Source organism: Centruroides vittatus, unplaced genomic scaffold (assembly GCF_030686945.1).
Source record: "Centruroides vittatus isolate TY-2023 unplaced genomic scaffold, ASM3068694v2 contig_738, whole genome shotgun sequence".
NCBI lineage: Eukaryota > Metazoa > Arthropoda > Arachnida > Scorpiones > Buthidae > Centruroides > Centruroides vittatus.
Window position 1 is genome coordinate 977,408 of NW_027122474.1, and position 19,332 is coordinate 996,739.

At 28.8% G+C, this 19,332-nt stretch overlaps 1 protein-coding gene across 2 annotated transcripts in view; it reads left to right on the forward strand.

Moving 5' to 3' along the window:
• The window catches only part of Rbbp5 (retinoblastoma binding protein 5), a 55,284-nt gene that overhangs the window by 27,493 nt on the left and 8,459 nt on the right, over nt 1-19,332 (forward strand). Inside the window, exons 6-14 of one of the 2 annotated variants that reach the window (XM_067277211.1) lie at nt 857-928; nt 4,240-4,349; nt 4,447-4,566; nt 9,384-9,537; nt 9,641-9,712; nt 9,789-9,973; nt 12,369-12,465; nt 14,805-14,916; nt 15,200-15,270. In XM_067277211.1, coding sequence (XP_067133312.1) covers nt 857-928; nt 4,240-4,349; nt 4,447-4,566; nt 9,384-9,537; nt 9,641-9,712; nt 9,789-9,973; nt 12,369-12,465; nt 14,805-14,916; nt 15,200-15,231 — 954 coding nt within the window. In that variant the 3' untranslated portion in view covers nt 15,232-15,270. The remainder of the gene's footprint in view (nt 1-856; nt 929-4,239; nt 4,350-4,446; nt 4,567-9,383; nt 9,538-9,640; nt 9,713-9,788; nt 9,974-12,368; nt 12,466-14,804; nt 14,917-15,199; nt 15,271-19,332) is intronic. The other variant, XM_067277210.1, reaches the window with a different exon arrangement.

Genomic DNA, 19,332 nt, shown 5'->3' on the forward strand with positions numbered 1-19,332 from the left:
AATAAAAAGTAAGTAATGATAAATGAGCAGTTATTTATTGTGACATTGTCATAATGCTGGGTTTCAATTTTTAATCATGCTTTAAATTTATTTAATTTAAAATATGTTCCCCAGCTCAAATTAGTAGTGGCTTGCCCCTGTACATCATACTTTTCCTTTAAAAATAGAGTCATCTATTGTTAAAAGAAAAGTATGATGCAGCCCACCAGTGGCCAAGCAATCTTCGTACTGGCCACGTGGAGTTTTTCGGGTTTTCTCCACGTCTGTAATGCCTCAATAGGGGCCAGTTTCCCTTAAAAAGACCTCCCGGAAGGCACTCCCCTAGGCAGATCGTCCAGTGTTGCATTGCCATAATTAAACAAACTAAGCCATAACTTGTCCATAACTAAACAAACAAACAAACAAAAGTATGATGCTGCTTTCAGGGAAAAAGTTTGAATTGAAATAATGTGACTTCTGGTTTGCATTGGAAGTTCATATATAGTTAATCGGAGCCGCTTGCCTGTAAGGTTTCTGTATCTGGTCTCGGATTTCATCTATCTAATGCCATTCTCAAGATTAAGGAAAGAAAGATGGACAACAATGGAAATTTATAGGTCTACAATTTTTTCAAATTGCAGGCCAACAATTTTCATACATGATACTAAAAAAAAAATAGATTGTTCTTTGATATTCCAATTATTGAGTAAAAATGAATTAATTGGTCACCGTGAACTTCTCCAAACTACCCTTATCTCCTTTTACATGAAAGAAATATTTGCATAAAATATTAAAAATTTTATTTTATAGTTTTAAATAAAAAATTATTTTAAATTTTTGTACTATACTTAATTAGAATTAAATTTATTAATTATAGTCAGATGTCAATATTGTTGCAAGTTTTGATAGGAGGGGTGAAAATATCTACACCGGTAATGCCAGAGGAAAAGTGAGTATTCTGTTTTCAATTAATTCAAAATGGCACTTTAGAATTACAATGTAAATCTTAACTGTTGAAAATTTGATTTATTTTTTCACCTTCCGTGTCTCTTATAACTTTCAATTAAAAATCAACAACTGTTAAAAAAAAACTGAATTCATTTTAATTGTTCCAGAAATATTCAGTCATTAACATATTAATAATAAATGTTAGCATGCTACTTCTTAAACAATAATTAAATAGATACAATATTATGTCATCAGATAAATAATTTTGTTATATTTTCACACTATCTAGTTTGCTACTGCATAATAAAAATATGATTGTTATAGTCAAAATATTAAATATTTTTAGTTTACTTGGTTCTTAAAACTTGACACCCTAATAATTTAAATATTATGGGATAGACCAGCTCTCATAGATGGTAGAGAAGGATTATCAATAAGATGTCAGATGTATGGTACTGTACATTTATTATTTATCCAAATAATTAAGCATAGCTAATATTGGCAATGCCGTGTCCATCAACAATAGCCAGAAGCCCATGTTAAACAGTATAAACCTTATGTGATTTGTTAATAGATTAATAGCAGATTTTACATAAATAATAATAATAATAATGATAATAATAATAAATTGTCTAAAAGTTAATTCTGTTATTTACTTTGTATTTTAATGGTTGTTTTTCATACTGTTGTTTAAATTTGAATGCTATGGTTCAGTTTGGTTTTATTCGACATTCCATTTGATAAGAATTTACAAATGAGTTTGGCTGAAGCTGACTCAGAATCAAAAAAATTTCTGGAATAAAGTATTTTTGGCTTTCTGAATAAGCAATTATAATTTCTAAATCAGTGATTCTCAATCACTGATTTAGAAATTATAATTGATATTATTGATATTATAGAAATTATAAGATTTTTGAAATGTGCTGCCACTGCAAATACTCATACATAAGTGATGTCAGACTAGTTCAATCGGTTCTACCTTACTATGGCACTTTTGGAAATTGTAACTGGTGTTACCAGTAACTGCCTGTAGTTACCAAGGCATTTAGAAAATGAGACCTAAATAACCAACCGTGTTTAAAAATCACTGTTATGATGTCACTGGTTGTCTTGCAGTACTTCCCGAAGTAACCGTATGTGCCGCCAAATTTTTAAATTGTTAAAAGTGTACTGTGATGAAAAAAAAGGTTGAGAATCACTGTTCTAAATCTTTTGTATTAAAGAAAACAGTTTGCTTTTTTTATTATTATAGTTATCCTTGATAATATGAACTTAGAAAATTTATACAGGTAGGCCTCCTACAATGCGGTAGATACGTTCCTTGAAAATACTGCATTGCGGGAAATCGAGTTATAGGAGACAACAACTTAATACAAAAACTGGTATTCAGTTCTAAAAAAAGAAAAACTGCCTTTTATGGTGTAACATTTTCATCATTTTTTAAATTTATGTACATAAAAAGCTTAAATAAAATTCAACATCATATAAAAACTAAAAAGATTATGATTTCAAGTCAAAATCAAAAAGAAACATAATGTTATGCTCACAAATTCAGTCCTCATCATCACTTATAATTGTTCGAGAATGTTTGACTGGCCTTATTTCAAGATCTGAGCTTGTTTCATCAAGTTCCACTGCACTTATGTGATCCGTTGCAATTTTTCTGTTATGTGAAAGATAATTCGTTTCTAAATACCCTAAACCGTGTTGTAAGAAAATTTCTGCATTTTTCCAACCGTGTTGGAGTGAAAACACGTTGTAAAGGTACCGCGTTGTAGGAGGCCTACCTGTAATTAATTTAGTATGATTACATAATACACATTATTATGTGTATTATAAAGAAATGTAATATTAAATATTATTGAATTAAATAATACAAAACACAATTATCAAAATTAACCAAATCTTCATATTTGTAGAATTATAAAAAACATTTTGTATTTCAAAAAGAAAGAAATATACAAATGAAAGTATCCTAATATGTTAATTTTATTTCTAATAAAGTTTATAAACAAATTTTCTTCAAAAAGAAAATAAATTGATCACATTTCCTTATTCTAGATTATATAAAAATCTTTAACTCACGAATGGTAATGATTCTTGATTTTCTATGTAATCTTGCTTTTTGTCAATATTGCTTGCTTTTTTTGTTTATTTGTCCATTCATAGAAAGCATATATATTTTGTAATCAACTTCTAAATCCAAAAACCATAACAAATTTGTAATGTAGTGAAAATTTCAATCAATAAACATTTGTAATAGAAATATTCGGCAAACTTTTTGCTGTTTTACAATTGAGGATGTGTTGTGGCTATAAAATATCTTCTGTAAGTCAGAAAGTGAAATATTTTATTTCCTTTAAAATTTTTTTCAATGATATTAACTGTTTGTTGCTGTACATGACATATTCTAGCAGAGTTTAATGATGTAAAGATTCAATTTTTTATGAAATTATCTTAAGAAAAAAATATATAAAATTGTTTTAAATGGCTTTATCTATGAGTTGGTTTTATTATTATTTTGCAATTTATTCAAGAAAACTATTATGTTTTTAAAAATAATGAATTAAATGTTTATAAGCTGTGATAACTATAATATAGAATTAATTTTATAACTGATTAGATTCAAACTAAATATAAATTGATTTCAGCTAAGAGTTATAATAAATTTTCATTTGTAAGTGTTTCAAAAGTAACATTTTAAAAAACTATTACAGTTGTTTAGTAAAGATTACAATTTTATTATGTTTGTTAAAAATTCTGCAAAATAGAAGAAACACTTAAAAGAAGCAAAAATGTATTGCGTACGAAAAGTTTTTTAAAAGAGCATCTTCATAATTTGTCATTTTACATGTATCTTGGGAACACAAGAAAGTTGCACAGCATGAGAGTCTGAACATAAAGGTAGACTTTATCTGTTGCGTGTTTATCTTCTGCAAAACAGTTCTGCAAAAGCCACAAACAAGTAAAACAAAAGGTTTACTTGTTTGTATCACAAATTATCAGAATGTTTGTATCTTTTACTGTTTACTTGTTTGTATCATGAATTATCAGAATGATATAATTCATGATACTATTGAGAAATGAATTTCAGAATTTTTTAATAAACATATAACATATAAAATATAACACCTTTTTAGATTTGATTTTGATATTGAAAATAAAACAGTAGAGTGAAAAGAACTTTGTAATTATTTAATTTATGGTGAACTGTAAAACTTTAGATTTTTTCCTAATTCTTATTATTATAAAATTTAATTATATTTCAATATAGATTTGCATTTGTTTATTGCACGCTATATTTCTTTTCAGATTCTAGTTTTGTCACTCTCGAATCTAGGAGTGGTCGCTTCGTTCAGAGTGACAACTGGAACGTTTAATACAACTGCAATAAAATCAATCGAATTTGCAAGGAGAGGAGAGTGAGTAATGTATTTAATTTTGATATTTGTTTTGATGTGAGCAAAAGTTGAAAATTGTAAAAATAATCATAAATTATCAATTGTTATTTTGTAACAGTTGTTTTCTAGTCAGTACTGCAGACAGGATTATCAGAGTGTATGAAAGTGGGGAAGTTTTAGCATGTGGAAAAGATGGAGAACCAGAACCTGTACAAAAACTTCAAGATTTAGTGAATAAGTACTAAATTTTAAATCTATAAATTTAGTTGATTTTTTTAAATAGAAGATTTAATTTACTTTCAATTGATCCATTATTGATTTTGTTTTAAAATTTATTTCAATTGTAATGACATATTTCTAATTTTATATGTGATTTATTATATACTAGCAGATGAGCCCGGCGTTGTTTGGGCAAAAAGTAACGATAGCAAAGATTATTATTATTAGATTACAGCCGATTTTACCCATTTTCACCAGATGCAAGAAATTCTCTAATTAGTCTCAGAAGAGACTAGTTAGAGAATTTTTATACGGTCTAAAAATATGTTCAATTTTCTGCAAAAACTCAACAACTGCATCTAAAATAGTACAGTAAAGCTGAATTTTTTAAAATAATCTTTAACCCTCACCCTTTCCTCTGCAGGGATAATTTCCAAAAATCCCTTCTTAGTGTGCATTCTCAAGACATATCCTACTAAAATGCAGTCAAAAACACACAAAAAAAAGATTAAAATCATTATTGAATTTTAATTGAATAAATCTTTAGTATTCAAAAAGATTTTTTTATTTAAATAACCCATAAAATAAAAAAAATCAGAAAATTTTTCATTATAATGGAAAATTAACTTACTTGATAACTTTACACGTATCTTGGGTAACTTTACACGTAACTTTACCAATTATATGTATATGGTTGATTTTAAATTCTAAAATCTAAAAAAACTTCATAATTTGAAGTTTAGACTATTCACAAAAATATAACATTTTCGAGTCTATCTTTTAATTAATATTTTGTGAATAGTCTAAACTTCAAATTATAAAGAAAAAATATCCTGAATTGTCATGAAAATTGTAACTAAAAAAAACTTGTTTGGAATGTTATATTTCCAATTCAATATTTCAATGAATTTGGAACAAATTCAAATACTAGTTTGAATTTTTTTTTTTTTTTTTGGATTTATTGTTTTTGGGTTATCCAAAAAGTGGAAATGATTAAAACATCTATTAATTGCCAAAATGTATACTATACGTGCCACTATTTACTTTCCTTCTTTATTATTTACACTTTATACTGATAAAAACTAACTCTTTCCTCCTCTTCCCCTTCCCTCGAGGGGGTTGGAATTTCGAAAAATCCCTTTTTAGTGTGCATTCTCATGACGTACCCTACTAAAACACAGTTAAAAACAAAAAATTGCATCTAAAATAGTACAGTAGAAGCCATTCTTCAGGTTAAGCATTAATCCTCTCCCTCTCCCTCTGCGTGGGAATATCCAAAAATCCCTTCTTAGTGTACATTCTCATGATATATCCTAACTGTGTACCAAATTTCAAATTTCAATTTTTAACTCCTAACTGTTTCGGCTCTGCTCTTATTATTATTATCATTATCAACCCATCTCGATTACAGTCAAACCTGTTTTTATGCGCTCTTTTTATGTGCGATTTTTATTTGTGCGATTTTTTTAATGCGAATTTTTAATTTGTGCGGTATAGTTGGCGACTAGTCTCGTACGATTCGTCATGTCTCACGTTGACTTATTATAGCTAAATAAACTTATTATAGCATAAATGCACTTATTATAGTAATATTATTGCATGAATATGCGAAAAATGAAATAATTTACTTTTTAAGTCAACAAAACACCACCTGGACAAAAATATGTAAAACAGACGATAGACCAGACGATGCAGTCAAGTGCTGACATCTGTTGTCAATAAATTCTATTTCGTACGGTTTTGAGTTATTTTCTATGTGAGACTTTTTTTTATGCGGTCCCTGTTGACCGCATAAAAAAATTATTTTTTTAATTGTGTTGCGAAAACTATTATTTACAGCCATTCGTGAAGTTTCGTGAGATTTTTTTTAATGCGTTTTTTTTAATGCGGTCCCTATCCCCCGCATAAAAACAGGTTTGACTGTATATTATAAGATACATAGGGATATAGAGTAGTTTCAAACTATGAGGACAAACTTTGGGAGTGGATTCCTGGCAGGAAAAAAAACAAAAGTAGTCCTGATATACATTTGGAAATTCACTGATGCTGAGATAGATGACACCACTAACTCACACGGGATGTAACATTGCACAACAGTATGGCATACATACCAGGCAGCACAGTAAATGCTCAAATTATCCTCCCTGGATCTCAATGAAAATGGTAATATATCTTACAGTACAACTATGTGGCTTCCCAACCATTCTCATTTACTTTTTTGTTTGTGAATATATTATGTCTGGCTGTCCATGATAGGAATAATGGGTCATTCTCACAGACTACAATTCAAACTTCCACCATGGACCCATTCAGCAGACAGACATGTTGCACACTCCCACTTTCATTGCTATGATTGCCAATAAACAGATCTGATGTTGTGACGTCCAGTGGTGTCATTCAAATCTGATGTATTTCTGAACCTATGTTAATAGAACCATTTTCTGATCTTTGTCTGTCCAAGAATCTGTTGTTGAAGTTTGTTCCCATAGTTTGGAACTACTTTGTACATTAAACATGGAAACTTTGTTAACTGTGTTTAAATCCAACACTTAATAAAACATTTAACACCTTATATTGCTGAGAATACTTTATTTAATCACACACGTTTTCAGCCTAATCGAATAGGCAATCTTCAGGTGAACTGGCAATTAAACGTATTTCAAAATTGTATTAAATGGTTGAAAACGTTTGTGATTAAATAAAGTATTCTCAGCGATATAAGGTGTTAAATGTTTTATTAAGTGTTTTAAAAGGAAGCTGGGTTTGATATTTAATTAATTTAAATCCAACATTCAAAATATAGTTCTAAAGAATTTTATAAAGAAATTGTAATTATTGTATGATAACATTGCTTATTATTGCATAAGTTTTGACTTATTTGTTTCAGAACATCAATTAATAATCCATGCTCAAACTATTCAAATATAGAAATAAATTTTTTTATACATCGGAACCTATTTTTGAAGACAAATACATCATTACAGTCGGATCTAATTTTGGACAAAATAAATTACTGTATTCATTTATTATTTCCATAAACAAATTAATAAAATATATATGCAACTGTACAAAAGAAGCAATAATAAATACACATTGGATTATATCATCATCAGATTTTCTTTTGTATTTTTGTATTTTTTTTTACAAGCTCTTTACACAATAGATTTACTTTCAAGACTTAGAGACAATCATCACCGTCGTCGTCGTCATAATTTACTTTTTAGGAAAATAAAAAAATCTGTAGTAATTATGATTTTACGTAATAAATTATTTTCAGGTAGATCTATGGAATTAAAGAGAAGGTAATCATCAGATTTTCAAATTTAAATATTAGAATATTCATAACATATAACTTATCAAATGACTGATGACTGATGACTGATGACTGATGGTGTTGACATATCAGCAAACTTACTTATCTACAGTGTATCTTATACACTAATGATATCAAACACACAATAATCTATTAAGTGCCGAGTAATTTTATATTTTTTCCTGATTTTAAATACAAAAAATATACGTGGGACTAAAATTTTTACAGAAATGGATATAATGATCTTAAAGTGGAAGACAGGAAGTTATCAAAAGCCATATACAGTCTAACTCGTTTATAACGTCATCCATGGGACCGGCAATTTTTGACATTATAACCGAGTGTCGTTATCTGCGAAGTCTATTATTATCATAATAAATTTATTATTATATGTGTAAAAATGCAAACTACATGTTTAAATCTACTTTATTTACATTATTATGTCGAAGTTTACATCAATGTAATTAAAAATTTCCTTTTATAAGAAATTTCTATTTGTCATAAGTTTCAATAATGGCGGAACTTCCGGTTTTGAGAATAATATCGAATCAAAAGACAACAAAAGGTTAAACTAATGTATGCCAATTAAAAATAATTCAATTATTTCTTTGTAAACTATTTAATGTAATGTTATATTAAAAATAATAGAATATTTAACAATTTAGCATAAAGTAATTTAAAAATGAGTACATAATAACCGATTGTCACGTCGTTAAAAGTGTAGCAAACCTCAACCCACCAAAGTCAGGTGAGGAGAGTACCACCCACAGTCACCCATAGTCGTTGGTGGTAGCAAACCTCAACCCACCAAAGTCAGGTGAGGAGAGTACCACCCACAGTCGTTCACAGTCTGACCCTAGGTCTAAACACGTAGTATTTTCTTTGTGAAATAAAATTTGTAAATTTGGGAGTGCTTCAAATATGACGTTAAAACAGGGTTTTATGTCGTTACAAGCGGGATTTTTAACATTATCTAGTATAGTAAAGTCGTGAGACCGATAAAAATTTGACGTTACATAAGGGTTGTCGTTACATCCGATGATGTTATAACCAAGTTAGACTGTATTTCAATAATTGTAGCATTGTAGGAAGCAGCATTGAATAATGCTGCCTCCTACAATGATTTAAATGCAATCAAATATAATGTTTTTATGTATGTAAAAGATATACACATGCTTTGGTTATTATGAATCCTAAGTGGTAAATCGTTAACTACAGGATTAATTTCATGCTATAATGCAGTCTAAACTTAGTACTAAGATGGCAATGCTTGATCGCCTAAGTTTAATAATTTAGAATATTCTAGAAGAAAGGGTCGATAAATTACTGTGGCGGTATAGAATTAAATTTAGTACAAGATGGCTAATATTAATAATAAGTAATTATGAATTGTTTCATATTACGTTGCCAAGTTCTAATCTGAAATTAATGTAGTAGTAAAAAATTAGGGAAATACAACAATTTTATTAAAAGCCCCTAATTATAACGAATCCTATCTAACTACACAACACGTATATTTATAGAACTATGTGGAAAAAATGCTGTTTTTCTGGTGACGGAGAATACATCTGTGCCGGATCTGCAAGGCAACACGCTTTATATATTTGGGAGAAAAGTATTGGAAATTTAGTAAAAATTCTGCATGGCACTAAGGGAGAGTTGTTATTGGATGTAGTAGTATGTTTATAAATTTTGTTTTGTTTAAAAAAAATTAATAACTAATTATTTTGTAAGATAAACTTTGTAATCTGATTTATTAAAAATTAAATTGATCTTTTAGTGGCATCCGGTAAGACCCATCATTGCCTCTATTTCGAGTGGCGTAGTCTCAGTTTGGGCTCAGCCTCAAGTAGTATGTAGAAAAATTAGGTTTGATAATTTCTTTTTTGTTAACGGTTATAGAGTATAATTAATATGTTGTTTTATAGGAAAACTGGAGTGCTTTTGCACCAGATTTTAAAGAATTAGACGAAAATGTAGAATACGAAGAAAGAGAAAGTGAATTCGATCTGGAAGACGAAGATAGAAGTCCGTTACTTCAACACGAGAAACAAGAAGAGGACGAAGAGGTGGACGTCGTCACAGTGGGGCCCATTGCCGCTTTTTGTAGCAGGTATTTTTAAATATATGTATAGTTAAATGGCTACACACTGTAGTGTATTATATAAATTTCTTAAATTAGAAGTACTTTTTTTTTTAATTTCAGTTTTACACTAAATATATTTAGCATTTATATTTAGCTATTACTTTGCTTGGAAAATGTTAGACAACCCCCCACACAACAGAATCACCTGCAATATTTGTGAAATAAATAATGGACTTTATTCAATAATCATAAAATAAACTAAATTTAAATGTATGTAGTTATATTTGAATTGTTTTAATTAGTATTTTATATATATTCTTAAATACTGTCTTATCAAATAACATCAGTAGATGAAATTGAATAAAAAAGCATTTAGGAGTCGGCTTCTTTTCATTTTTAAGATTCAGTTGCAATCTTAGATTAAATTTTTGTGAGGATCTAATCTAGTATGAATTTCAGCATTAGTTCATCAAAATACTAATATTGAAATGGGAATTTAATTTTGCTTTCGAGATTTATTGTTTGGTATATCTTGTTTAAAGTTGAAATCTCAAAATTAGATTAATTACATTTGCATCAAATAATATAATTATCCATCTGGTGTATAATCCATTTGTGCTTGTTTCTGTTTAAACCAATTATTATAAATTTCCATTGCTTTCACTCTCAAATTTGTAGTCTCAACATTAATGTATATAAATTCTTAAAATTCAATCTGATTAAAGTTTATAACCTTGGAAATGTTGGTTTTAGATAAAAATAAATAACACATCTTTTGTTTTCTTAAATTACAAACCCAACTTGAGATTTTTATGGACTAAGAAGTAACAATTATGACAAATGTCAGATGGATTTTAACCTAATTGTCTTTTTTTCATATTAGTTAATGCTTAAAATTTTTTAAGCATTTTATATCACTTAGCAGAACAAATACACAAATAATAATGTATGTTTATCATGTTGATTAGCTATAAAAGCTATAAATTTTAAAAGATGAAACAGAAGTTCACTGTTGTGGAACTTGATGTGCCACAATTATTATGGTCCGGAATAGGAGTCTCTTCCTTTTCAACCAACAATAAACACGAGCGTATTTAATAAATATATAGCTACTGTTGGATTGTATGCAGATTACGATCGCCTTGTAAATCGAAATATGCCGTAAGTATTTGAAATGCTTGATTAAATCTTCAAAGCAAGAGAAAAATAATGGCAATGTTTCCAGTTTACCAAAGTGACTGTATGGTTGACAGAATATAGATAAATTATCATAGATGAAACTCTGACTGGCCAAGTTTGACATTTCATACACAGTATAACCTTCGAATAGCAGATGCCATTGGGACCGAGAAGTTTGTCTGTTATTTAGATATGCGTGCTGGCGGTCATCATATGGCAAAGAATATGATGGGATTATGAAAACATCAAATTTGCATTGGGAATGTAAAAATACCGAACAGTATATGTACACATTATATATATATATATATAATCAATTATATCAGTATATTACTTCTCTTTTTAAATTTACAGTTCGAATATCAAGTTATGAACATGATTTGCCAGCTGCTTCAAGGAGTAAGGAAAGTATTCCATATTCTTGCATTTATAATATCAATTATGACCTAAGCAACCAATAAAATTCAAGTAGGTGTAATTTTTCAAACATTTTTTTCTTTTTTCAATAACTGACTTATTAAAGATTACATTAGCCACCACAAAGCTGTTAAAATAATAAATGCGAGAAAAGAATATCTTCCTAACTCTAAAGTGGTCGGCAAATTGCCTTCGTAACACGATCTTTGAACTTTTGCCAAATAAATGCCGATACGGTAACTTTGAAACTGTTTCTTTTTCGTTATACCATGCTGCAGTTCTTGTCGAATGAACAAACTTAGAAAAAATTTGTGGTTTCTTGGTACTGTAAACTTAATTCCAACAATAAGAAAGAATATGACAACTTTATATGTATGATGATACAATCATGATTAGTCTTCCCTAACAAAATGTTATTAATCGGGTTAAGAATATTCTTCAGCTTTTTACCTCTTTCCCTTCCCTATTCCTATTTTTAACCGGTCTTTATCCCACTCCTAGGGTCAAAATTCATCGTCCGAAAGAGTATTTGAACCTATTCTTTGTTTTTGTTTTAAAATATTTCATATATAACTGTTTTGGAATATTGAAGATGGGACTGTGTGTTTCTGTAATTTAGAGATAAATATAATAGATGTCTTATTTGAAGGGTCTGGGGATTGTAAAAATGTCTGTTAATGGAGGTTTCACTGTATATATAAAAACCAAAAATAATCATTTTTCAATTTTCTATGACATTCTGCTTAGGATTAAAATTACCAATAATTTTTTCTTAAAAGTCTTTATTCATAAAATTTTATTATATAAAAAGATGTTTTGCTTATAGCGATGAAGAAAAAGAAGATTTAGATGCTCTGTTATATCTTCCGATTTCACCAGAAATTGACGAGCCCGAAGAAGGTTGGGGACAGATACCCGAACAGGTATTTCCAATTGAAAATATATTCCCCATCTCAAAAATTTGCCAATGACTCACATTTTATACTAATAATGTAATTTACAAACACACATCAACAGTAATTGACCTAGGACTCCTGATGATACCAAAGGTTTGGTATCCAATGGCAATAGAAGGTTTAGGTTGCATAAAATTTATTGGATGTTAATCTGTTAGATACTTATATGCAGTTTCATATTTGAATGTACAGTACCACAGAAGCCTTCTATTGCTACTGGACACTATTACTAGTACCAAAGATTTTGAGACTTGACCTCTGGGTTAAATATAAGAGAATTGCTTATATTTTTTGGTATTTTTGGCTTATTCCTGTATGAGAATGAGATAACTTGAAAATTAGTCTATGGGTTAAGAATTACACAGAAAAACTGGTATTAAACTGCCATTAAATGTTAAAATTAGATTTGAAATTATATTATATTTTAATATAATTTATGGCACTTCTGTAAATGAAGTCAAGTGTTCATCATTTCTTAATGGATAAAATTTATTATCTGTAATTTGAACTTCATCTGACTGACTTTTAAAATTTTCTCATTCTGATGCAGGAGTAAGCCCTTCTTTTTTGTTGTGAATAAAGTCAGAAGTGTCAGAAAATTTATTCAACTTTGTTATTCAATAAATTTTATAAACAAAAAATCCATTGTATGATCAGAAAATATATGTTTTTGTGTTATTAGGATATGTGATTTACTTAAAGTTGATTTAATTCTAAATCAACTTTATCTGATCAACTTTATCAAATCAGACAAATGATAATTTGTCTGATTTGATAAAAGTACTTTTTGGGTTTATTCGTTCCTCAGAATGGTTTCTATCTAAGTCACTCATTAAATTTATTTTAAATCCAGGTTCTATTCCTGCAAAATGAAAAATCAACCCACGCTACTACATTACACTGGGATTTCCAAAAAGAAGACTTTGTTGAATGAAATAATTATGTTTTTGCTCATATATTTCAAAATTATTGCTAGAGAAATACTTTGTTTAGACAATTTATTAATGAAAAAAAATCAGAAATTCTTATTTTAAGAAAACAAAGTCTTATTTAGATAGCAAATATCTAATATTTCTAATTGTTTAGTCATGTCTACATTATCTCTAAGCTGTGATTATACACTCAAACCTGTTTTTGTGCGATTTTTTTATTTGTGCGATTTGTTTTGTGTGATTTTTTGTGTGCGGTATATGAATTTCAATCAAATTGGTATACTGCACAAAAAAAAATCGCACATAAAAAAAAAAAAAAAAAAAAAAAAAAAATCACACAAAAACAGGTCTCAGTGTACAACAAAACGGCAGCCTTTATGTGTACATTCTTAAATGCATGACTGAGCAGGCCAATCATGATACATAGGAACATGGATTGAAAAAATACAACATATTCTTACCAGTGCTCTTTCCTGTGTTCAGAATGGCAACACACAGGAGTGTGCATTCCTGCCCAATTGCATGTTGGCATCCCATGATTAAGAGTGTAATCACATCTTAATGAAGTTGGCTATGTTACAAGTGAAAATAAATAATAGTATCCATGCTGCTGCTGCTGGAGTATATTTAGTAGTTAATAGCCAAAGAAATAAAACAAAGTGCCATATTGAATGAAAGAATATAGGTGTCACTGTAGCCGTTTACCAATCTCATTTTTTGTGTGTTTGTTCACATACCATAAGCTTTGTAACTGATTTTATAAATTCCTTTGTCCAGCAAGATGAATTCAGCATGGTTGTTTCAAGCAATAAAATCTGCCTATATGACCAACTGCATGCTAGATTTACCCTTATACAGACATCTGCATGACTCATCATATATTAGAATAATCATTGGTTAGAGCTTAATCCAGTAGAAGCCAATAATATTTCATTAAATAAATAAAATAAGAAATTTTTCTCAAACTAATAAAAAGTACTATACATTTTTAGATTGAAATACAGTCTTTGTGAAGAAGAGTTTTATTTTCACTAAACTTTCTTTTAAATACCAGCTTTAGAGAATTTAACCATTCTTCACAGCCAGAACAATATTGTTAAAATTAAAAGAAACTATGAATATTAAACTAAACTAAACTAATTTACTGTTGGCTAGATGGCTATAAAACAAGACACTGGCTTATGTTGGGAAATTGTTCCTCATCCTTAACTCATGCTAGTCTGGCTTTCCTGGAATAAATAATGGCTAGCCTCATTTTTATTTAGTAAATATAATGAATCATGGTTGATAATGAATTCTATTTTAATTTTTACAGAAAAAGAAATATTATCTTAGATAATCAGTTAAACTTAACAATTATCTATTACATAATAGCCCCCCGAAGACTACAACAACAAAAGATCTACCTCCAACGACCAGTATTCCCAAAATAAAAAGAAAAGGCTAAAAACCATCGACGTCGATCTCAAAGATGCTCCTAAAGACGGTAAGTTTTTCTTATATTTACGACAAGACGAGAGATACAATTCGCATAACATATTACATAATTGATTCCAAGTTAAAATACATTATTATTACACGTAAAAATATGAAATCAAAATAATTTTGCAATAAAGAACACAATTTGCTATAATTAAAAGCTAGTGATTTAAATGATATTAAATTACTTGGAAATTCTCCAAAACACAGATGCTTAATGTTAAGATCCCATTAGATTAGAGGAAATTTAGAGCATAGATTGATGATTGTTTCATTTACATTGATTATAGTGGTTAAAGGTAAAATGAAGAAGAGCCATTGATTGGGAATGCTGCTCTGCAGCATTTAGACTTTGGCAGTGGTGAGTAAACCTTTGAATAACGTCGACCAAAAATCAACAGAAATTTGTATTTGCATTTGGGTCATTTGTTAACTATATTTTTAATAAGTATTGTTAAAGAAAAATTCTGACAAATTGTCTATACTGTAATAGAATTTATCATATTATTACAGTTTGAATTGTAGTTCCATAAAAATTAAAAACACTATAGTGTCAGCAGCAGTAACTAACAATGATCCTTATGTAACTAACTACTAGTCTTAGTAATTAACATCATTTTCTATGAGAGTAGTCTATTTATTTAATAAACAGTAATTTATTAAAAATAAAATTATCCTTTTATAACAAATGCTGACTAGATGAATAATGTATCATAATACATTGTTAAATTAAAGCAAACTACTAGAAAATTTAGATTTGATTTTTTTTCTTTCCTTTGAAGTTATGACAATGAAGTCTTCATTTTTATGATTCCACACTCTTTTTTTTTTAAAAAAAACAGAATTGTTCTGTTATGATTGGATTTCACACTAAAACTTAAGAAAATTAGATTTAATATATAAAAACATTGTACTTGCAACTTGTACAATGAGCTGTACCTCATATATTCTATTTGACTTGTATATGAAGCCAAAGAAGGTTTATATAAAATTTAGAATATAACAATATATCAGAGAGTGAATATGCATTGTTCAGTTTTTTTTTTGTTAATTACAAATTGGAAAGAACAAATCAAAACACATTTTAGAAATAAATCTATTTACTCTGATATTAATTTTAAAAAATGCTTAATTTTTTTGCTAAACTCTTAACAAAAAAATGCTATTTTTTTGTTAAGAAATAATTTTATTCAGAATTCTTTGAAATAATAAAATGCAAAGTATTAAAATTTTTTGTTTAGCTCAATGTACGGTCAACCTGAAAGACTAGAAAATTTAACAAACATTAAATGTATTAACAAATTAAGACCTATAATGGTTGAATAATCTATACAGCAAAAAATAAATTTAGATTTTTCTTGTTTTTATGCATTTTTGCAAATTTGATGTAATTAAAATTATTCATTGTTGATGGGAAAGTGGAAAAAGTTTATAATTTTTTTTAAGTCCATCCCAAAATAATATCTCAAACTTTTTGCATTATTCCAAATTGCACAGAACAAACAAGACATCATTATAATCTAACAATGTATGAATCACAAGAACCAAATTTATGAGAAAACTCTCCGAAAATAATATCACAGTTTTACAGTACAGAATCGTTACGTAAAGTTCTTAGAATTTTTTAGACAACTGCGAAATGATTCAAATTCATTATAAGCTGGTTGTTAGCCACGGACTGCAAAAATGATTGGAATACAGAAGAAATGACCAAAATTGAAACCTAACAGATAATGACTCACTATTGGCAAATTCACCAACTCCAAAAGTGTGCAAGTGGTCAAAAACAGTATGTGGGCCAAGGGAGAAGCATTCCTTCATAAATACTTTACTGAAAGAAATCAAGTCAGTTCATAGATTTCTGGCTTGTTTGAAAATGTCAAATTTATTAAAATGCAGCTTACCTCGATACAGACTCTAAAACATAAATTAACTCACCTTGAATTTGCCCAATAGCACCTTATGAGAAAAAGTTAAACGTGTATTCATCAAGATTATCCAGGTTGTAGTACAATTGATGCATGACTGGACTGATAATATGGATAAAATGTCCTATTCAAAGCATATTTGTGGAAGTAGATCATTAGTGGTTTGGAGTGGCTGCAGTTAAAACAGAATGACTAACTTGATGGTCATTTGAAGTAAAAATGACCCAAACATTGCCAAAAGTCAGTCCTCAATTAGGAAGTTTTGGAGAGAAAAACTTTGTCTTTCAGCATAATAATTCAAAGTTGTGTGTGTCTGAGTCTACCAAAGATTTCTTTGAGAATACAGGTGTGACTGTAAGACTAGCTGGCCTGCTCACTGGTTTGAACCCTACCAAGGATTTTGGGTGATTTCTGTCTTGTCTATGGCACAAATAAACAATACAATTCTATTCTTGAATTGAATAGTATTGTTCTGGTTATATATATATAAAGTTAAGAGATGGTGCTTTAATGTCTACCTCTACCTCTACCTCTAATTGTTCTTATTATGTAATTTCTGCCTGATTATTTCAGCTGTTAGTTGATTGATTATTCACTCTGTGTAAGAATAAATCTCAATTAAATTTATTCAAAAATTCATCAGATGATGAAAAAGGAGCTAAAACTTGTTCCTGATATTTTCATTTCTTGTGGCAAGAATGTGATCAGTTAATTATACTAGATGTAAAAAACGCTGAACTTTCTTGCTGACTTTGAATAAAAACTTGTTAAAATACTATTTTGGGACAGACTTTATGAATGAATCAGTGAATGTTCATGTCACTATTAGAACAGCCAAAATAAATTTCACAAGTAATTATTAATTAAAATTAATAATTTGCAAAAATTTCAAAGAATGGAAAGAATTAAAAATAATAAAGAGTATTTTTGATTTCTTTTATTATTCCTCACACAAACGTGTTCCAAATTTTTAAACCTCTTTTCTGAAAATATTATTCATGAAACAATAATACTAAAAACATAAATTTGGATATTCAAGGATCGATCAACCAGAGTTTGACAAAAATAACTGCTTTATAGGCATGATGTGTGACAATAACACATATTAACATGGCAATAAAAACATTAAAGCCTTTAACTACTTAAAACCAAGCATTAAACTACAAGAAATAAAAAAAAATACTTAAAAAACTGTTATAGCAATTGTTAGAATACTTTGCCATATTAACTATAGGTTAATATTAAATAGCTTATCATAACTCAATATTTTTATTTTCAATAATAACAGTAATAATTTTGTAATTTAATTAAAAGAATTGCAATAAAGTATTATATAATACAGCTTGATCCTCACTCCAAATGTTAACTAGCAGGAAAGAAGACTCACTGAGTACAGCATTATTAATATAGTTTTTTTATTGCTAGCACTTTCAACAAATTATATTCATCGTCGTCAGGTGAACAAAAATTTTAAAATTGAACACAAATGTTCTAATATGAATGGAACACACAATTTAAAAATTTTAGAATTAAAAACCGTTACAAGCAAGCTACAAACTTTGATTACGTTCGATGTTATTATGTGATGCAGTGCATGCATAGATGTAGATCCACATTAAACAGCGATTTATATCGACTATCACACTGTTATCCATTTATACAGGGCGACTCATGTGTTGGGCAGGTCAAGTGTGGAAGTGTTGCATATAAAGACGAGTTTCTGGTCGCTACAACATCTGAGTATTGTTGTTTACGCCCATAACAGGTTGTAGTTCTGTTCAAGCACCTTTTTTTGTGAGCTCTGTGGTGCACTTTCCTTTCACCACATCATTCCGGTGCTCAGCTAGGTGGCTAGCAAGCATTCTTGTTGTGGCCCTATAGTACCTCATATTCATCCCCGTTACAGGATTCTCCACCGGTACAGCATAGACCCCCCAATTTTTTAAAAGTGGAGAATTTGTCCTGATCGTTGCAGATGAGTCTGTGCAAATTCAGTAGCAGAGATAGGGGCAAGAGAAGGATCTGCATCCATGCATGCATTATAACATCAAACGTAATTGAAGTTTGTAGCTTGCTCGTAACAGATTTTAATTCTAAAATTTTTAATTTAAATTATGTGTTCCAATTTTAAAATTTTTGTTCACTTGACAACAATGAACATATAATAAAATTATATATATATATTAAAATAAAATACAAATTATCTTAACTTTATTGTCTTTACTCAAATGCTTTTTCAACTTGCAATTTTATACGAATATGTCAGTATAATTTCAACAAATAACTTGCAATTACTCTGTAGATGGATTTACATAATTTCTAAATACTTCATATTAATTACCAAGAACTGAATAATGAATAAAATAGGGTTTTCAGATTTCAGTATTGTATGGAAACATCTCAGAAGAAATAATTATTATTGCAATAAAATTATATTTTCATAAAAATGTAAAAAAAATTGATTTTTTGGGTTGTTAGTTAACTTATAATAATAA